General features: G+C 51.5%; 1 protein-coding gene across 5 annotated transcripts; it reads left to right on the plus strand.

Moving 5' to 3' along the window:
• The first annotated feature begins 902 nt into the window (after positions 1-902).
• On the plus strand, positions 903-20,650 carry TCOF1 (treacle ribosome biogenesis factor 1). 5 transcript variants are annotated; one of them, XM_021552113.3, is made up of 18 exons: positions 903-1,048; positions 1,541-1,596; positions 4,171-4,313; positions 5,040-5,146; positions 5,422-5,767; positions 6,596-6,681; positions 7,131-7,355; positions 7,925-8,182; positions 12,007-12,181; positions 12,327-12,469; positions 14,320-14,493; positions 14,861-15,092; positions 15,319-15,404; positions 16,110-16,338; positions 17,338-17,976; positions 19,017-19,111; positions 19,611-19,647; positions 20,087-20,650. In XM_021552113.3, exons 1-17 carry the CDS (start codon positions 935-937, stop codon positions 19,641-19,643), a joined length of 3,141 nt encoding a protein of 1,046 aa, XP_021407788.3. In that variant the 5' UTR covers positions 903-934; the 3' UTR covers positions 19,644-19,647; positions 20,087-20,650. The 5 variants fall into 5 exon arrangements, with proteins under 5 accessions (XP_021407788.3, XP_085447518.1, XP_021407787.3 ...); XM_085591392.1 differs by having other exon boundaries at positions 19,614-19,647; XM_021552112.3 differs by having other exon boundaries at positions 19,611-20,650.
• The last annotated feature ends 139 nt before the right edge of the window (positions 20,651-20,789 follow it).

Raw genomic sequence — 20,789 nt, forward strand, 5'->3', positions numbered from 1 at the left:
CCCATCTCCTGCCCGGGGCTGTGAGGGCCCGGCTGGGCCGTGCGGTGAGCCCCGCTTCCCCTGCGGGCGGGAGGGAGCCGCCGTGGGCTGGCCGCCCCCTCCCTGCTCGGGACCACCGTGACGGGACCCGCTCTTTGTGTCCCCCGTCCCCAGCTGAGGGGTGTGAGAGAGCCCCATGGCGTGAACTCCCTGTCCTGTGAGAGACCCCCATGGCGTGACCCCTGTGCCCTGTGACAGAGCCCCATGGCGTGACCCCCCTGCCCTGTGAGAGACCCCCATGGCGTGAACCCCCTGTCCTGTGACAGAGCCCCATGGTGTGAACCCTCCCATGGCGTGAATCCCCTGCCCTGTGAGAGAGCCCCATGATGTGAACCCCCTGTCCTGTGACAGAGCCCCATGGCGTGACCCCCCTGTCCTGTGACAGAGCCCCATGGCATGAACCCCCCCATGGCGTGAACCTCCCCCTGTCCTATGACAGAGCCCCATGGCATGACCCCCTGTCCTGTGACAGAGCCCCATGGTGTGAACCCTCCCATGGCATGAACCCCCCACCCTGTGAGAGAGCCCCATGGTGTGACCCTTCCCGCCCTGTGAGAGAGCCCCATGGTGTGACCCCCCCGCCCTGTGACAGAGCCCCATGGTGTGACCCCCCTGTCCTGTGACAGAACCCCATGGCATGAACCCCCCATCCCGCCCTTCCGTTCTCCCCATCTCCGACTGGGGCGGCATAAGAGCCCCCAAGGGGTGGTTTCCTATTCTCTGTCCCGTTTCCCGCGGGGGTGGTGTGAGGGACCCCCATGAGGTGACAAACCCCTCCCTGCCGGGTCCCCCCGCCCCGTGCCGCCCCACGGACACTCCCGGCACTACATCTCCCATGGGGCCGCGCGGCGGAAGCGGAAGCCGCGTCCCTCCGGCGCGGCACGCGGGCCGCGCCATGGCCGCCGACGGCGGCGGTGGCGGGCGGGAGCTGCTCGCCCTCATCCACGAGCACCTGCTCCGCGGCGGCTTCGCGCGGGCCGCCCGCGAGCTGCAGGCGCAGAGCGGACAGGTGACGGGCGGCGGGCCGGGACGCGGGGCAGGCAGCGGGGGCGCGGTCCCGGAGCGCGGGCCTCGGCGGGGCCGCAGGGCCCGGTCCCTTTCCGCGCCCTCACCGACCACCGGAGCGCCACGCGGGTGCCGGGAGCGCCGCGGGCCGTGGCTCCACGCCGGACCCACGTGGTGTCCGGCACCCGGGATGCTCCCGGTGCCCGCGGGCCGTCCCAGCCCCGAGCCGGCCGGTAGAGCCTCCCGTACCGCGGGGCTGGTGCTCCCCGAACGCGTGCTGCTCCGGGAGAAGTCTCCAGGGAAACACGCGGCCCTGGGTGCAGCGGGGCGGGGAGTGGGAGGGATTCGCCGGGAGGTGTGTGCAGGGAGAGACGGTCCTGTTTTCCTGGGGAGGTTTGGATGGGCCCCCGTGGTTGCTGCTTCTGTCTGGTGGGCACATCTGAAATTGGGTCACATTTGGGCCGGTGTTTGACTGGTGTTCACTCTGCTTTTACAGAAATTACTCCCTTCCTTCTCGACCTCTCTCGAGGACATCTTTACCCACTGGGAAAAGTAAGTCACAGGAGGGAATGAGTTTCGGATAGATTCCAGACTGTGCTGACGTCTAGGCTGCATGGCACGTGTGATTTTTATTTGTTGGAATTACATGTAGTCAGAGGACTTCCAATGATAGCTGTGCTCAATAGAATTTTCTCCTAACCTCTGATTTCACAGCAGTTCCTTTCAGATGTCCGGGGCTGTGCTGCTTTAAAACTTCCTGAGCTTGGAGATAAGTTGTTACTTTAGTTTTGAGCAGCTGAGCTGTTTGTGTTGGCTGATGCTGGAGTGTTGCATAGCTCAGTCATGCTTTACTGTAAGAAATATCCTTCCCTGTTCTGTTTCACTTTCTTTTTAAAGCCACGTGCTTTGCAGGATTATTGACCCGAGAACAGAGAAGTTGAGCAGGTGCTGGAAATGCCAGAGCTCTTACATGGACTTAAACCTTGGCATAGGTCACAGATGATCTGACTCAGAGGAAATCTCCTGGTTTCAGCCTGTCCTTTCAAGTCTTTACATGTTCCAAATGCCTTCCTGTATTGTTATCCCCCATTTGAAGGTCTGCAGGAGAGAGCTTTCCCATCTGTGATATTTGCACCCACCCTGTGCTTTGGTTGGATGTTGGAGTGAGCACTGCCAAGGCCTGTGGCAGCCTCAGTGCTGGCTTATCTGGGAATCTGTGGAGTGAGGATCTCCTCAGCATTAGGAGCAGCAGCCTTGGGAAGTGTTTCTGCTCAATGCCTCGTGCCTTTCTCTTGTCCTCCATACCTGAGCAGGAGAAAGGCTGGATCTAGAAGCATAGAATTAGGTTTGCAGTTCCTCCCTCTCACAGTTTGTTGCTCTCATGGGTGCTGATGGTGACCTTCCCACGTGCTGGTTATCCAGCCTGCTACAGCAAACCCTCCCAGACACTGTTGCTTTTAAACTTGAGGGGCAACAGGGCATTTGCATCAGGTTTAATTCTTCTTTCTTCAGCATCACCCTTCTGTTCTGGTCCTGCCCCACATCTGTTATTCCTGAGTTCTACCTGCTTGGGAGTCAGAATGAGGGATATGTTGGGCAGTATCTTTATCCTGGAGTGCTCCTGTGAGTGCGCTGGCTTTATCACATTCTATTGCTCATAGGATTTTGGCCCAAAAATGTCCTTCCTTAATCTACCCTGTGGTTCTTGTCCTTCTCACCAATACCACCCCTGTAGGTGTTCTCCAGTAACTCTTCCAGACTGAGCCTAAAGCTGAGTCTTGCAGTTCCATAAGTGGCTTCCCTCCTGAGCTGCATTTACACTTGGAGGATGCAGAGAGGGAGTGGAAGGGTCCCTGGGAGCTGGAGAAAGCTGGACCAGCTCAGTCCTAGGAGCAGCCTGAGCCCTACAGGCCTCAGATGTTCCAGAATGCCACAGGGACAGAGCTAGCAGACACCATTTCTTCCCCTCACAGGGTATTCCTGAGCTCCTGGTCACTCACAACAAATTATCACATCAGTGTGTGCTGTGCTGTCAGCTGCCACTGGATCAGGATGGTGTTGCAGGATCAGAGCTGCCTGTGGGGGCTGCCCTGTTACTTTGTTAAAAGGATTATTGGAGTAGTTACAGGACTTTCTAAGAGCAAACGTGCCTTTGGCTTTTCCTGCTTGCACAAAACTTGCTGTTACAGCTGTGCTGGCAGAACACTCTGACACCAAGCACAATCTTTACTCATCAAATTACTAACCTAATCTTGTTTTTAAAATGGATGAACAAATAAAATGAGCTAAACTGGCCCAGAAATGAGACTGTTTACTTCTGATAACTGTGTGTCCCAAGGCTTACAAGCATTGCTCGTGTGAGTCACACCAGTGTGTTCCCAGTGTTACCCTTGTAATAAAGCAAATGTGTTGTCTTTAATTCTCAAATGAAAACATGGGTAACTTTATCATCTGTTCTGTTACAGGTATGATTTAGTGCCTGGAGAAATCTTTCTCCAGCTTAATGTTTTAACCCAATTGAGCAGCTTAAGTGTTTAATACTTATGTGGCCTCTTCCTCCTCTTTTTCTAACACATTTTCTGTAGGTCCAGCCACTTCCTTTCTTAAAGCTCTCTGCAACCTGACTTTCCTTTTGACTTGGAGCCCAAGTTCAAATGGCTTTTGTACCCTTTAGATTGGCTTCTCCTGGCCCTGTGGAATACCAGGACCTGGTATTTTGGGAATATTTGATCTAACCCTGAGGCTATACTTACTCTGAGACTGTAGCTGCCCCTGGAGAAGGAGTTTTTTCTGTAGGATGCCTTGCATCAAGCACCAACCTGATTGTGTATGTTTTTATTTCTCTACTAAAGTAAGAAAGAGTCTGCCTAGGTCACAGAAAAATCATCCAGGTTCAGTATTTCTCCTGAGTGCTGCAGGAATATATTGTTCTTGGAAGTTTACTGAGGACTGGAGATGTCCCTTGCAGGTTAAAGAAGTATTTCCCACCCCCTTAGGAATTCCTCTGTGGAGAAATTACACTGCCTATTCCTAGGCTGGAGCCTGATCTGAGAGTAAATTAATAATTATATTCTAATTTGCTCAAGATATTTTTTCCCCATTTTGACACCCATTGTCTTCCCTCAGAACTCCACCAAACTTCAAGAGAAGAAATGTGAGTGATGAGGAGGCAGCGATCCCAGAAAAGATCAGAGTTCCTGATCCTGTGAGCAGCTCTGAGAGCTCAGAGAAAGAAGAGGATGAAAAAGAGAAAGCAAAAGCTGCAAATGGTAGGAGCCTTTTATCTCCCTGGAGTTGACAGAGTAGGACTGGGACCTTGTGTAGGTGCAGCCCAGCTTGCTTGGCTGGAGAAAACGCTTGTAAAGTGATGGCTATTTGTTTGTGCTCATAGAAAAATAGGACAAGTAATTTAGCACCCCCTTCTCATGTGGAGTTTCGGAGGAGCACAGATGTCTGCTGAAGCTAGAAAAATCCTGTTATGATTCATTGGGGAGGGATGGGTGTTGTTGCTCAGATGAAGCTTTGGGAACCTCTTTCTGCCCACTGTGGAGCACCTTGTAGTTGGTCCCAGGTGTGTGTTGGGCCGGTAAAAGCAGGACTGTTTCCTGGGTCAGGGAAGGTCTTGTTAGTTGGTCTGGAAGGCCAGTGCTCTGTGTGAGGTGGGGATAGATCTCGTTTGCAGCTGATGTGGGAGGTGTTGGCTTGCAGAGTCTAACAAAAACTTGTGTCTGATATACTTTGGCAGAAAAGCCTGATCTGCTGTAGACCAACCTTTAGAAAAATGAAGATCCTGACAGATTCCCTGTCCTGGAGGCTGGGAGAGGGATGGGGTGGGGAAGCAAAGTACTTGCCTGTCATGGGGACAGCAGTGGTAATGGTCTTGGGTCAGGTGTGGAGATGGGACCCTGCCCTGCTGCTGGGGTCCTCCTGCAAACCAGAGCCTGTGTTGGTGTGAGAAACACACTCACAGAGCTGCTCTGTGGCTCTCCTTGCAGCAGCCAGCATTTCTCTGGCCACGAACTCGGTAGTGAATATAGAAAGCAGCGAGGAAGATGAGTCCTCGTCGGAAGAGGAGGCTCCAGCTGGGAAAGGTGCAGTGACGGTAAGGCAATGCTCCTGGCTTTGCAGGCTGATGCTACTCTGAGGCCAGGACTGTCCCTGACTCCTCAGCATGTGGAGAATTGTGTCCTGGCATGGAAATCATGTTTAAGTGACCCTCCTATGCTGCCATAAGCCTTTTCTTAGATATCTGTCCCCCAGATGCTGCCTTGAAGAGCTCTATGGCTTGCCTTGCTGCCACATTACTGTTGCAGTTGTATTGTCTCCAGTTTAGCTCCTCATCTGTGAGGAGCTTCTAAGTTCCTTTATTTCCCATAGGTGACAGCAGCTGTGGTGGGTGGAAAAGCTGCCAACTCCCTGCATTCTCCTCCCAAGCCTGCTGCCCCAGCAGGTAGAGCAGAGGGGCTCTCTGCTGCTGACAGAACTGTGCTCTCTAACAAGCAGCAGCCCAATGCCCCAGCACCGGCTCCAAGCCCAGCCAAGGCCCAGAAACTGCCTGGTCCTGGGAAGCCTGGACATGCCACAGCAGCTGTGGCCAAAGTAGGACAAAGCAAAGCACCAGTAACGACCACAGCACCGGAAAGTTCCAGCAGCAGCAGCTCCTCATCTGAGAGCGAGGAGGAAGAGGAGACACCAACTGTGAAGGCCCCAGCCCCCAAAGCAGGTAAGGAGCTTGCAGGGTGGTGTAGATGTGTGTGAGCTCCAGTTCTGCTGCAGGTTGGATCAGAGATGTGCTTTCAGCATGTTCCTTTGAGCTCCCTTGCTGAAAAGCTCAGAGTGATGCTTGTTCCTTGGGGAGGCTGCTAGAACATTGCAAAGCAGCCAGCTCTGGAGCTCCGTGGGATGAATGCAGCATGCTTGCTCCCATTTCAAGCAGCAGATCCTGTGCTAAGATGTCTGGCAGCACCCAGCACATACCCAGGGGTTGGGGCTAACAGTGTAGCATGTCCGGAGGAGGTGCAGTACTAATGCTGCTGATACTTTCAGCTTTATGGAAAGACCCTCCAGTGTTTTCTTTTTATTCCCAATTGCAAAGTGATTCATTTTGGGGTTTGAAGTCTTCAGGGAAATTTTTAAATGCTTTGAAGTGTGTCTGTGTGTGTTGGAGGAGGAGGGTGAGAAATAGATCATTGAAGTTCTGGAAATGATCCTTCTCTTGGCTCTTATCCAGAGGAAGCCCAGCCAGGCTGGGTGCCCCTGCAGGGAGCTATGCATGGCTGGGCAGTACCCTGTAGGGTCAGAGGGTGGCCAGGAAGCATTTCCCATCTCTGCTTCCACTCAAGGAGATGTGTTTATGGGTCAGAATTTGTCTGGAGAAGCTATTCCCACACAGCCATTGATGATTTCAGCAAGCCTAGGTCCTCTTCCTCCAAATCCCCTTAACCCTCTCTGTGGCCTGTTTTGTTTCCCTGACTTCAAAAGCCACATTTGCATCACGCTCTGGGGGCTCAGAGCAGGCAGCAGCTGCGACATCTCCTCACTTGTGTTTCAGAGCCGTCAGCTGGGGCTAAGAGCAGCAGTGAGGAATCAAGTGAGGACACATCCTCTGAGGAGGAGCTGGCAATTCCACCCATCCAGGTAACCTCTCCAGCATGGATTCTTTGTCCCTAGGAAATCAGTTCTCCTCTTTTGAAGAGAGAGGAAATGCTGCAGTGCTGTATTCTGACAGCACTTACCTTAAGTGTGTGAGATCCCCTAACCCAAAGCAGAACACCATGTGCTAAGTGGCTGAAAACCTCACTAAACCTTGCCGACATCAACCATTCTAGTGGCCTGAAGCTGAGGGAGATCCTTGGATCTGTAGGAGGTGATTAGTATGCAATTTGATGGATATTGTCAGGCAATCCATGGAGAAAGTGACTTGCTTCAGATATTCCACAGCTCATGGGTCTGAAGAAGCCTGTACTGGTCAAAATTAGCAAGGCAGCTGGCTTTAGAACAGGTTCCATGCAGTTAGTGCTTTCAGCCATTTTCTTCAGAGGTGTTAACCTGATTCTCCTGTTCCCTTTTGTTCCTCCTGTTCCCAGGCCAAGCCAGCTGTGAAAAAAGTGCAGTCTAATGCAGCACCTGTGAAAAGTGCACCTGTTACTTCAGTGTCCCTGAAGAAAAATGCAGGGAAGCAAACAGCACTGGCAACAAGCCAGGCCAAACCAGCATTGACAACGGTTCCTGGGGCTGCACAGCCCAGTGACACATCAGAGAGCAGCAGCTCCTCAGACAGTGAAGATGAAGAACGTCCATTAGTAACCCAAGTGTGTGTCTCTGAGATCCTCCCTCTCCTTGCATGCCTCTCAGGGCTAGGAACTGCAGTGAAAAGAAAATTTTGTAGATGCATGTAGTGTGTAGCAAAGTCATGTTGGGGGTGGGAGGAAGGAGGCGTGAGGTGTTAAAAGGCACCTCCATGTCTTTGCTCTGAGCTTTAATCAACCCATTGTGCCTTTCTTAGAAAAATCCATCAGTACTTTTAAAAGGAAAAAAAAAACCAGTGATTCTTTTCCCACCTGAAGAGGCAAATTATCGTGGTGGAATTTGCTTCTCAGGTATAAATTGCAATAAATAGTGTCTAATTTGTCAAAACCGTAGTGCAACTCAGCTTCCCTGCTGCAGAGAGTGCATAGTGCTGCCTTGTACCTCACTGGGGGGGACTGGTAGTAGCAGCAGACTGATGAAGAAAGCTAGATGTCGTGCCAGTCACAAATCTTTCTTCAGTGTTTGCCTTTCCCAGGGGGCTCTGAAATTTCTTCCCTTGATTATAGTCTGAGAAAATGAATTATGCTGCTGTGGGATTTGCCTTATTTCACTCTGTTCATATCTTGTCCAGACAAAGCCACCTCCAAAATCCTCCCAGGCCGTCCCATCCCCAGTGAAACCTACACCAGCAGCATCACTCTCTGTCAAAGCAGCTCCAGCAAAAACACTTCCACAGTCCCAAGGGAAGACAGCATCAAAACCAACAGTGCCGAAGCAGGCTGAACCCACTGCTGCTCCCACAAAGCCTGCTGAAAGTATAAAGCCAGTGGAGAGCTCTGCTTCGTCAGCCAGTGAAGAGGAGGATCTCCCTGTGCCCATCAGCCAGAAGGTAGGTGCTGCATTCAGCCCAGTGCCAAAGACAAGCATTTATCCCTTAAATGCTGCCACTGATCTTGAAACACCAGGAGTACCTTGTTTCTCAGTCCCTCGGAGAGGAAGGTTTATTTGGAGCTAAGTACAGCCCCACTCTTCTCACGCAGTTGTACCTGAGGAGGTGGGAGGCAAATGGTTTGATACTAGCTGTTCACTCGTGCCCTGCCCCTCTAGAGTGGCCTTGTGTGCAGGGTCACAGCTGTCTTGGTCTTGGCTCTCCTGTGGGGGTGTGATCAGAGCTCTCAAACCAGAGAAGGACTGGCAGCTCACAATGGACTCAGGTGGGTAAACTCAAAGGAGTGCGAATCCCTTCCTGAGAGCATCCCTAGGCACATTGTACTGAGACCTTCTGCCTCTAGTGTGAGCTGGAGGGCCCTTCAGAAAGTGCCCTGAAAGCAGTATTTTGGAGATGCAGCCTTACTGTCTGCAAGGGAGGAAGGGAAGCTGGGGGTAGAGCCTCACATGTCCTTGCAAGGAGGCTCTTTGTCAACACATCCTTTGACTACTGACAGGCAGGAGCCAGCAAGGCTCTGCATTTTTGTCTTCATAGCCTTGGTCTGCTAAGGTGGGTGGAGGGGGACGTTTCTCTCACAGTTGGCTCTGTGCTGCTCTCTTCCTGCATGATTGATTGTATGTGAGGATTCAGCTTTAAGTGACAGGAACAGCTATTTGATAGTTGTGCCAAGAGGTCCCACTGTAAAACCACTGAGATTTGTCCATTTTAGCAGGGTTTATGTGGTGGGGTAGGTTTGTGTCCTCCAGTGTTGATTCTGTGAACCTTTCAACAGCAAGTTTTACCTGCTGATTTAACCACTTCAGCATCTTCACTCTTGCAAACTGACATTTAGCCCTCAACAGCCAGAGTCAGCAAGGAAGAGCTTGTCATCGAGGGAACTCTATTTTTGCTGTACAGACTGTTCCTTCCCATGTTAGTAGCCTACAGGCAGGGACCACGAGTGAAGCCTGAAGATAAACCATTGGGCATAGCTGTGTCCACAGTCCTGTCCTCCCAGTAAAACTCTTCTTAGCTCATTTCTCACCATCTGCTACTTGGGCATATGCTAACCACTGACTTACTGTATCCTGCAACTTCCTCTGGCTTCTGTGCAAGATCCAAACAGATACAGAGCGTTGGAAGCTGCTTCATCTTTCCCTGTGGGGGTGGATTAGCACAATTAAAATGAACATCATGCCTAAATTGAACTGCTTAATTGGTATGTTTACCCCTGAAGACTCAGGAATATTCAGTCAAATAAGTTGACAAGGTGTTCGCATATTCTGGGGGAAAGGAATGGTGGTCGGGGTCAGTCTGACCTTAAAGATGCTGTGAGCTGCTTTTCTTTTTGGAACTGCTAATTTTGCTCTGCTGCTTCTATCCTGAGTGTTTTGAGCCAAAGGTGGAACTTGAGCCTCTCTAGACAGGCTTTGGCTTCTGTTTACAAGGAGTGGGTGTGAGATACACGTGCATCCATGTGTTGGGAACCCGTGTCTTCCTTGAGCATCCCAGGAAAACCCGCGTGGGTTGTGCTGACAGAAGTTGTGCCAGCAACTTTTAATCTTGGACTGTAGGCTGTGTGGGGAGAGGCCAGATCTCCCAAGAGACAGAGGCTCTCTTTTCCTCCTTGAACACTGTTTTCTCTCCTGTGCAGGTGGCAGTTGCCCCTTGGCTGGGCCATGACATAGCTGAGATGCTGTTCCAGCGCTGGTACAGGCAGTGCTCACACAGGCAGTGCTGGAGTGGGATTTTACAACGTGCTGGGCGCACGTGGCTCAGTGTTGTTCCTCCTCTTGTCATGCAGCGCTGCAGGATGCAAATGGACCCAGCAAGTGGCAGATGGGTTGTGCAGGAGCTGAGTCATCACACTCACTGAGCCACAGGCAGCTCCTGCTTTGGGGGCTGGAGAGGGAGCAGGAAAAATGATTTCCTCTTGAGTTATTTTCCTCCTCTCTGAATTACTTGAGTACCTGTGACTCTCAAGCTGTCAGGAGCTCTCTGCCTGTGTTACCTGCTCCTTGGATGTAACTTGCCTGTGCTGATGGCCAGATCCCACCTGAGACTGTCATCTATCTGATGTGGATGGATGGACCTTGGCTGCCTCCCAGGAAGTTCTGAGGCTGTGTAAACCTTATGGTGGTTTCTGTTATGTTCTTCCTGTGTTATGAGGCCCCTGCGCGGCAGCTCTTTCCTACTCCATTGCTAAGTTAGGAAATGGAGCAGCCCTGTGCTGTGCATCCACACAGAGGGAGAAGCCAGACCATTGCTGTGAAGCACTTAAAACTCAGTGGGCTCTGATCTTGGTAAGCTCTTCCCTTGCACAGCAGTGTTCAGAACAGCAGAGAGAAGTTAGCACGTTCAGAGCAGTGTGTGTGAATTGTTCTGACTGCTTTGAGTACTTGTGTCTCTTCAGCATTGCAAAATGGGTCTCTCTTCTGGAGATTGTGACTCACTGGTATCAAAACAAAACAGAAGTGAGGTTTGCAGTCCCCCCTCCCCAAGCACTTGTGGAGGTTTCTGTTTCTCTAAGCAGAGTCAAAATGTGCTTGGCTCGTTCAGAGAGCTGTTCTGTAATGGGATAAACATGCAGATGCTGTTGTCTGTGTAGTGTTTGGCTTGGAGATGATAAACACTGCCCCAGTGGCAGCCCATGGCAGGGCTGTGCCAGGAAGCACAGTAGGATCGGTCTTCCCAAAGGGCTGCTACGCTGGTGCTCACTGCATTAGCAGCATAGCAGGAATGGTGGAGCTGGGCAGGAATCTCTAATGGATCTCCAAAGCAGGCTGGCATCACATGCAGAGTGCACAAGGCCTGTCTGCCCTGGCAAACAAGATGTACTCCTTGGCAGAGCAGCCCGGAGATGAGCCATGAGTAGAGTAAATGAGCAGACCCCTGCCAGCCTGGGGAATATCTGCAGGGGAGGAAATTCCCAGATCATTCCACAAGTGCCTCCTCTCCTCTGCCACCCCTCACCTTTCAGTGTGCAGGAGGGGGATCTGCAGCCGTTGGAGAGGGGACAGGAAGAGAGAGAATCTTGCCTGGCAGTTGTGTATCTGAGGCACAGGTGACTGTGGCTTTCCTGTGACAGCAGGAAAAACAGCTTGTGGTTTGTCCTGGAACATCTGAGTGTTGACAGGTGCTGCAGAAAGACACACCCCAAGTGAGTGTCAGAGGTGTTTTGTTGTCTGGAGTTTCTAAATTCTTAGACCTGTTGACAAATCAGCTTCCAAGTTGAGTTGCACTCTGTCTCTACCTGCCCTGTGTTCCTAGCCCTTGTGGCAGCCCTCTGTCTACACTGAGTCCCCTAGCAGCTCTGGGCTGTAGCTGCTCTAATGCTGTCTCTGAATCTTGCAAGTGTGATGGCCCAAGGCTTCCCAACTCCTACTGATTCCCTGAGCTGTGGCTAGGTCGTGCTTAAATGGTTTCCTTGGAGTGGGAGTCTTGTAGTTGCAGTGCTCCTTCTGTCCTCAGACAGTGTCTCTGTCTCAAGAAAGAATTGCTATTAGAAGCTTAGAAGCACTGTTAGCCTGTGTGGTCATGTAAAATGTGCTTGGGCTTTCTGTCAGAAGGATATTGTTGAATTCAGAGGGATCTTTCTACAGCAGCTCAACCCAGGCAGTGGCTGAAGCCCCTTGCACTCATAACACACCAAGGATGGTGAGAATGTTAGTAACAGCTCCGTTAGGGTAAAACAAAACCCAGCTTGAGCTGAAACTGCGCTTGAACTCCTAAACAACGCCTGTACTAATACTGCATTTCTGGGCCTGTGTTTCTTTTTTTTTAAGAGGTTATCAGACCAGCCCAGGCCTACTCCCAACGTGAGCCAGGCTGCTAAAGCTGGTCAGCCTGAAAAAGCAGTGGTAAGCACCTTGAAAAGCCAGGTTTCAGAAAGTGGAAGCAGTGACTCGTCTGACAGTGAAGAGGAGTCTCCTGCAGCACAGAAGCAGCCTCCACAAGCTGGTAAGCAGCCTGGTAGTAGCCAGGATCCCTCACCTGAATCCTTATGGGTTTCTTACTCTCCCCTGCACATGAATCAGCTCCTGCTGTGGACAGCCACAGAGACAATTCTTTCTCACAGTGACAATCTCTTACGCTTTTCCTACAGTGAAAACCAATTCTGTGCCCCAACCAACAAACGTGAAAAAGGCACCAACTTCAGCACCAGTCACAGCCCCTCCAGCTGTGGACAGCAGTGATGATTCCAGTGAGGAGTCAGATTCAGAGGATGAAATAGTCCCCCCTTCCCAGGTGAGGAGCTGCTGACCCACTGGCTGTGTAGGCTTTTAGTGCTGCACACTCAGGAGTTGGGGGGTGGTGGTTGTGCAGGTGGTGAGCAGTGCAGAGGAGCCTCCTGTTGGCTGGATTCGCTTTCTTGGCCATGTCCATGGGTCTGGCTGACCCCAACTCTGGGTGCACATCTCAGCCACAGCAATCTTGCAGTGTGTGAGAGCAGTGGAGACTGTGAGTGCTTTGACAGGAACGTGAGTACACACACAAGCCCAGACCTTCCCTGGGACTCTGTCCCTTCTGCTCTACTCCAGGAATTTACATTGGAAAAGCAGCCAAATCCTTACAGGAGGAGTCTTTTCATGACCTGGGTAGCTCCAAGGCAACCTATCGCCTGGATCCTCACAGACCCCTGAAGTTCTTTGGTTTTCTCTTCCACGAGTCTTAAGGAGAGGCTCTGTCCTGAGGGTAGCAGAGCAGTCCTGCTGCCTTTCAGCTGAAGGAGCCAGGCCCTTGCCTTAGAGAAGGGAAGGTGACCCCATATCTGTGCTGAGAGCACCCCTGAGAGTCATGGAGCTGATCCCAGCTCTCCCACTGGAGTCTCTTTGTGTCCTCATGCCAGTCCTGCAAAGCTGTGTCTGACCTTCCTTGGGCCAGAACTGCCTTGGTGTGAAGCTGTCTGGAGGGTGTCTGTACTTGTGCTGCAGTTTGAGCCCAAAAAACTGCATATAAAGCCCCACTGACTGAGGAACGTGGCTGCTGTTCCACGTGGTGGTGGCCTGGCTGGTATTCTGAGCTAGGGCTTGGTGGCCAAGCACATTTCATACCCCACACATGCCTTTGCTGGGAGGGGGACATTATGAGCATTTAGGAATCCCTTCCCCCTGTTGGCCTGAGGCTGTGGCCAGTGGAAAGGCTGTCTCCCTCGAGCTGATGGGCAGGCAGCCATCCTGAGCAGTCCTTGAGTACAGCATGTTTATATTACTGAGACTGTATAAAATAATGCATTTGCTGTAACTTGAGCTTTGTGTGAGAGGGCCGAGAGCTCACGGTGGGCTGGCAGCTCTGCACGGCCGAGCAGGGCCTTTTCCTTCCCAAGGCCAGATGATGTGTGAGGGAAATGTCAGCCCACAAAGGCCCAGCTTGGCAGAGATCTGGAGGGGGAGAGCTGCTCACATAGCCCTGTTGGTAACGCAAACCAGGAGGCTGAGTGCTCCTTCATGGCTCCTTCTCCCTCTTCTGCTGGCATTTATGTCAGGGCCAGCGCCTGGTTTCCATGCCCCCGGCCTTTCTATTTTTAACCCTTTTTATGGTAAGTTTGATGGGAGGTTTCAGATGTGAGGCAACAGAATTGTTCTTGTTCATTTGACCCCTTATCTGGTTTTTGGCTTCTGGACTGGAAGGCAGATTTTCCCTCTGGTTGTTGTCTTTGTTTATCTCTGTTGCCAATTAACTCTTGGTGTGTGATTTTAGAGTGTAAAGATACATCAGGGAGTCCAAGTGCCTGCTCTGCAAAGGTTTACAGCTACAGTCTTGCTGATGCTGTAGTGGATAGGGATTCACAGCCTGCAAGCACAGCACATTTCCCCTGCCTGCCCTCAGGGTAGGTGCCTTTGGGGCACTGAGCTAATGCTTTTGGCATTCTCTGGGTGCTGGCCCTCATTTCTGCTCCTGGCTGTGCCAGAGGCCTTGCTCAGGGGCTCATGGGAGGCAGAACTGGTATGTAAAGGAGAGAATTAAAAAACAAAATGTCTGGGTGCTGCACTGAAAATGATGGAAAGGCTTAGGAGTTAGTGCTGGATTGGTGTATGCCTCTGTATCTTCTCCCTCCAAGTTTGCTCTGTCCTGATTTTCTTTCTCATCTCTTTTAGAGTGTGTCCCAGCAGAATGTAAGAGTAACTGCAGTTTCGAGCATGGTGGCTGCAAAGGCAAATGCCAGCCTGCCTTCAGGGAAGAGGACAAAAACCCCTGCTGTCCCTGCAGTGAGCAGAGTGTCTGAGAGCTCGAGCACTGTTGCCTCAGAGCACAACATGCTGGCAGGAAAGGTAATGATGGGGAGAGGGAGAAGATGGGTTTGCTGGGGTCTGGGGCTGGTGCTACATCCCCAGCTGAGGGAATGAAGCTGGGAGAGAGGGGCTGCTCAATCCTAACCACAATGATCATGCCCTGAGATCAGGCAGAGGAGCAGAGGGTAGCCCTGTTCCTGGCTCCCAGCTGGCTGGCTGCTTCTTTTTCTTTGTGATAGCAGTTATCTGCTTGCCTTGGGCTGACTGTGACACAAGCTGGAGCACTACAGCTGAAGAAGGGCCAAGGTGGTCCTAGCCCATCTGCTCTGGGCTGCTGCTTATAGTTCATGGATGTGAGCAGTTAGTTATTCCTCTTTCCAGATCTATTTTATCTCACTCTCCCTAGGTCCCTGCTGCTTCTAGCCAAAAGCAAACGGTTTCTGTGGGAAAAGCTCCTCCTGCCAACACTACCACCCCAGGAAGTTCCATTGGTAAGGCAAGGAAGGCAGTCCTGCAGCCAGGACAGGACACCCAGCCAAACCAGGCCGTGCCACCCACTCATGCAGAGGACACCTCAGACAGCAGCAGTTCCTCTGACAGTGACGAGGAGGAGGCACCCAAGCAGCCTTCCAAACCTGGTCAGTTCTCTGCAGAAGATGCTGTGGATGCTACTGGGAAGGGGACAGCCTTTTGTTACCCCATGGCAGGTTTGCCGTGGTTGGAGAGGCATTCCTCCTCTCCAGCCTGGCAGAGCTCTCCCCTTTTTTTGGAGGCAGAAGGGCTTTTGGTGGCAGTGCCTGTGCTGGGAAGGTGAGCTCAGCCCCAGGCAGCAGTGGTTTAACTGGAGGAACTCTGCTCTTCCAGCAGGCTCCCTACAGAAACCAGGAGGGACCCAGCCAGCCCACAGCTCCTCCTCAGAGTCCAGTGAGGAGGAGGATGCAGCATCACAGGTATGGTGTCGAGCAGGCTGGATCCTCTCAGGTCTTGCAGCTGGCTCCTAAATAGGACTGAGAGACTCAATTCTCAGCCATAGCAGAGAGGGTGCTGGGTGGGTTTGCCAGCAGAGAAGTGTGGGTTCCCCATTGCAGTGGTGGGAGCAAGACCTTTTGGCAGAGAGAAGCTTTTGATCTCAGAATGCTTCCCCAGGCAGCCAGGCCTTGGGTCCAGGGTTCATGGTGCCTTCCCTGGGAGAAGAGACAGGAAGATATGGTGCCTTGCAAGGGTTAAACCAGAACTTGTGTACAGTGCCAATAGCAGCAGGGATATTTTTCCCCCACTTTAGTTTGTAACTTAAGCCGTGTCCAAGACATGAAATTCCCTTTGTAAGAAACGTGCAGGGCGTGCAGCACATCTGCAGTGCATTAAGTGTGCGTGGGTGCACGCTGATGGCCAGGAGCCTCCCCCAAGCCTGCCTTGCTGGGCGAGAACAAAGGAGAACCTCTGGCCACCAGCTTTCAAGGCTGTCAGCTCAGCTGGTGTCTGTCAGTGCTGGCCCCTCTCCTAGTAGCCCTGGACTCTCAGACCTGGCTCCACAGGTGGCCAAAGGTGAGCCCTTCACTTGAAGTATGAGGACAGTAGCAGCAGAGACAGAGCTGCATGTCTGGTGTGTGGGAGGCTGCCCTGCTGTGACTCCTCATGTGTCTGTGCTGTTTCAGTCCCTCCTCACAGGCTACCCAGTCCTCTCCAAGCCCCCAGTAACATCCCAGGCACCAAAGACGGTTCCCCCCCAGCCTGGAGGTGAGGTGGGGCCGGGGAAGGCAGCTCAGAGTGCTGCAAACTCCCTTGCCAAGCACTCCCTGAAAGCAGCCCCGGCCAACAGCTCAAGCAGTGACAGCAGTGACTCCGACACAGATGACAACCAGGTGGCTGCAAACCACAAAGCAGGTGGGTGTCCTTTGGCAAGGCTGGGAATTGGCTTGGCCCGGGAGCAAAGCCGTGCTGGCACAGGAGGGTGGCACTGGGACAGGCCCCGTTCCCAGTGTGTCTCTGCCATGGAACCACAGCGTGGAGCACTGCTGCCGTCTGCTGGCTTCCCTGGCCACAGCACAGCCTTCTCCTTCGACACCCTGCGTGTGCTGCCTGCCTCCAAGCTCAGTGCCTTTGCCTCTTCCAAGATGTGCTTTAACCACAGTAATTAACAGGAGCAGGTAGGGCTCTCCCTGGGGCCAGTGCACACTGCATTGCTGGCTTCTGTGGAAGACTCAAACACTGCCTGAAGAACATCTGCTGCACAGTGCTGCTATTCAAGCCTCCCCTTGGGCTGTGTGGGCTCTGCTGCATGTCTGGAGAGCAGAGGAGGGGAAGCAAGCAAGAAGACCTGTGAGGAAACAAAATGTCCCACCATTTCCCTGGTTTGTTGGCAAATTGTAAAACTTGGAGATGGAAGCTACTTCTGCTCTGGTGTGACCCTGGCACCTTCAGATGAACTCTGGCCTGCTGTAGAAGTTCAGATGGGTCTGTTGGTCCTTTGGGCACATCATGAAATTGTGCAAAGGGCTATTTAGGAAGTCAGAACTATCTGTATAGGGGCTCAAGAGGGCCCAGGGGCTCTGGGCTTGGCCATTGGTAGTGATTGCAGGAGGCAGTGTGGAGACCCCCACCACCTTGGGAAGTCCCCAGCTTACTGGGGATGCTGTCATGGGGAAGGACTGCTCATCTATGCTCACTCATCTTGTCAAACAGCCAAAGCTGTTCTGGCTGTTGTCACTTGCTTCAGGCTGAGGCATCTTACTCCAACTCTGCTTCAGATGCCAACAAGTTTAGCTTTTTTTCGGGAGAAGACCTGGATGCTTCTCTTCAAATGCATATTTCTATCCTCCTGTGATTAGTCTGTGTAATGAATGCTGCCTGAGTTTTCTTTTCTGTTTTTATCTGTTTCTGCAGAAAACAACCCCACTTCGGGGCAGGAAGCTACAGAAACCTCCAACAAAGAGAAGGTGGCAGAAAAACCAGAGCCAGGTCATGCCAGCCTCAAAGCTTCCTCACTGAAGAAAACCTTGGTGATGAAAGAGAACAATGTTGGGGCAACAGGGGTGCAAGTGACCCCAGCATCATCACATGCCCTGCTCTCCGTCCCACAGTCACAGGAGCCAAGCTCAGGGAGTGAAACTGAGGTCACCACTGCTGCTGAAGTCCCTGCAGTAGAGGGGTTGGAAGTGAAGAAGAAGAAGAAAAAGGAGAAAAAAGAAAAGGAGAAAAAGGAGAAAAAAGAAAAGGAGAAAAAGGAGAAAAAAGAAAAGGAGAAAAAAGAGAAAAAAGAAAAGGAGAAAAAGGAGAAAAAGAAACCATCCTCCACAGCAGACAAGGCTGTGAAAACGTCCAAGAGCAAAGACAAAGAGAACAAGAAGCAGAAAACGTCTCAGAAGCGGAAGCTGACAGGAGAGGATGGGGCTGTGGGGCAGCCCAAGGAGAAGAAACAGAAAGGGCAAGCTAATGAAGAAGTACCCAAAAAGAAAAAGAAGAAAGCAGATGGTGACCTGGAGAAGGAGGCAGGCAGCAAGGAAACAAAAAAAGCAGCTAAAAGTAAGCATTTGCACTTGATGCCTAGTTTGCAATAGGTTTTTGATTGCACTTTAAGCCTCTGGTGCAGGGCCTTGCAAATAGCACCCACTTCCCATTGGCTTCCTGCTTGGCTGCCTCCCTCATGGAGTCAGTCATGTGGCTTGAAAAAGGTCTCTTAAGATCAAGTCCAACCATTAACCCAGGCCCATCCCCAAACCATGTCCCCACATACAATATCTACACATCTTTGAAATGCCTCTGAGGTTGGTTACCACATTGCTGCCCTGGACAGCATGTTCCAGTGTTTTAACAACCCTTTTAGTGAAGAACTTTTCCCTGATATTCAACTTAAACTTGCCCTCGCTCATCTTGAGGCTTTTTCCTCTTATCCTGTCACTTTTGACCCTTCTACAGCTTGTTGTTCTGTAGTGGCCTTCTCTCTGCCCTAATCCAAAGGCCATTTTTTTTTATTTACAGTGCAGCCTGTATTTGCAAATCAGAGCTGGTTTTGTGCTGGATCTGGTAGGCTTTAAAAAAAAATGGAGAGAGGGGATGTGGATTGGCTGGGCCAGGTCTGATGATGTTCTGCTGAAACACAGCCCTTACTTCTGGAGGAGACAGACTTGTCTGTTAGCCCCTATTGGTGTGAGGTGTTTAACAGGGATGAGTGGAGTCTCTTGAGCAGTTGTGCTGAGCTGAACCTCGTGTCCACCCTGTGCCAGCAGCTCCCCTGGCTCTCATTTCTGGCATGTGCCCATCTACTCCAGCCTTGAAGCAGTTCCTTGGAGCAGGTGGGCAGCAGCAGGTGGAAAGAAGGGAATTCTATGTAGTTCCACCCATGTGTGTGCACGGATGTTGGGATCAAGCTGCTCTGGCTCAGGGGTATTAGGGAAACATCCATGGGTGGAGCTGCCTGTGGGTAGAGCTCTACTTTCGACCAATTCCTGCTCTGGAAATCTTGCTCAGATTTGAATGTGATCAAAAACTTCCTGGAGATGCTTCTACCAGTCTATGCTCCCTTAGAGTTCCTCTCTTAGTTGGCTTTTCTTTCCCACTCCTAGAAAAGAAGACTGAAAAAGAAAAGAAGAGCAAAAAAGCATCTTTGGAAGTGGCAGCTGTAGCAGATGGCTCTGCTGAGGTGCACAAGAAGAAGAAGGTATGTGTCACACCCTGGGCTGTGGTGCTCATCCCAGCAGGAGATGTGAACAGAGCCATGTCCTGGCCTTGCTGGCAGTATAGGGAAGCCTGCAGTTCACTGTGGTCAGTCTTAAAACACCCTGACCTTTGGTTGGGATTAGAACGACTCAAGAGGGCTTGTTCCTGCATTGCTGCCCTAGGAGATTCCTTTCCCTGGAATGGTCAAACCCAAGGACCCTTTTGGTGGCAAAGGACTTAGTCCTGTCTAAGGAGTAAGTGCTGCTCTCCAGCTGTCTGCTCATCTCATTCTCAGCAGAAGCTGGAGCTCCTGAGGGCTTGGGAGGCTTCTGCATCCCATCCCAAGGGCTTGAAGTGGTGGCAGAGGGAGACTACAGGATGTTCCTTGTGGTGGCTGCCACCTCTACAAGGACATGTCAGTGAAGCCTCTCTGGCTCTGCTGGGTCCTTCATGTCTGTGGTGCAAATGATACTGATGTATTTTTCCCTTTTCCATTTTAGAAGAAGAAAGGAGCTGAGCCTGAAGGATTGTGAGAAGGTATATGGCCTGTGGGGACGGGCCATTGGTACCCTGGCAGCGTAACCTTGGCCACGTTCAGAACTCCTGGGCCAGTTTTGGGAAGACAATGTGACCTCTAAGAGCTCACTGGGCCAGCCTGGCCTTGGATCAGAGGGCCAGGGAGTGGAGCAGTGTGAGGAATGTCATGCAGCCATGTGCTGGCTTCTCTGGATGTGTCTGACCTCAACTCTTTAGCTGCTGAGATGTCCAGCCTGGGTGTTGCTGACCTCTGTCACCAGCAGAGATGAATGGCTTCTGGCAGTGTCTGTCTGTCCCTGCTGACCACAGGGAGCTTGGAAAAGTGATGGGGATGAGATGGTGATGTTGTAGCCACCTGGAAGTGGACCAGATGCCTTTGCACAGCTGCAAGGCTGCTCTCCTCCTCCCCATCCCTAACTTTTAACTCCTCTCCCCAAAGGTACCGCATTCCTGTGCTTAAAGATTTATGGGTGAAGATCAAAGAGAAGAGAGGAAAAGGAAGCTCACCTGGAGAATTCCCAACTTTTTTTAAAATAATAATTTATCATTTCTTTTAACTGTGACTTTTAGAACAGAGTTGTGTAACCTTCTGCCTCCTCCTGCCCTGCTGAGGCCCAGAGATGTGTTTATAATCCCTCCAGATGGAATGGAACTGGAGGAGGCAGATTGACCAGAGCATAAACTGCTTTTCCCTTTGTTGACACCCAGCCATCCCTTTCTCTTACCACAGAGCTATATTTTTGAGAAAATCTTTTACCTTTTCTCCCTCCTCCTGTGACTTGTGGTGTCAGTCCTTTTGCTACTACAAAGAAAGCTCTTGGGTTTCCTTTTTATTCTAACACTGACAGTGGTGATTATCATGTCCCTGGAGTTGCACTGAACAGTTGTGACCAGCAGCTGTTCTCAACCAAGGCAAGAGTCAGTTTTTGTGGGGGTTTTTTTTGTTGTCTTTTTTTGTTTGATTTTTTTTTTATGAAGTATAAAATAAAAAACAACAAACAGATTTTACTTCAGCTGCTTTCAGGAGAGGCCAAGGCTGACTGGCTCTGGAGGATGTTACGGGTGGGAGAGCAGAGCCCAGTGTCTGCCTGTCTGGGGGACCCCAGAGTATCAATGAAATCAAACAAGGAATGGGACACAGA

This window comes from Lonchura striata, chromosome 13 (genome assembly GCF_050655825.1).
Source record: "Lonchura striata isolate lonStrDom1 chromosome 13, ASM5065582v1, whole genome shotgun sequence".
Classification (NCBI taxonomy): Eukaryota; Metazoa; Chordata; class Aves; order Passeriformes; family Estrildidae; genus Lonchura; species Lonchura striata.

What these genes read in the sequence shown, in the direction of transcription:
- TCOF1 (XM_021552112.3), top strand. Translation starts at nt 935, where the DNA reads ATGGCCGCCGACGGCGGCGGTGGCGGGCGGGAGCTGCTCGCCCTCATC. An exon ending in TGGCAATTCCACCCATCCAG is followed by an intron (nt 6,682 to 7,130) that starts GTAACCTCTCCA and finishes TCCTGTTCCCAG; the next exon opens with GCCAAGCCAGCTGTGAAAAA. An exon ending in AACGTCCATTAGTAACCCAA is followed by an intron (nt 7,356 to 7,924) that starts GTGTGTGTCTCT and finishes TATCTTGTCCAG; the next exon opens with ACAAAGCCACCTCCAAAATC.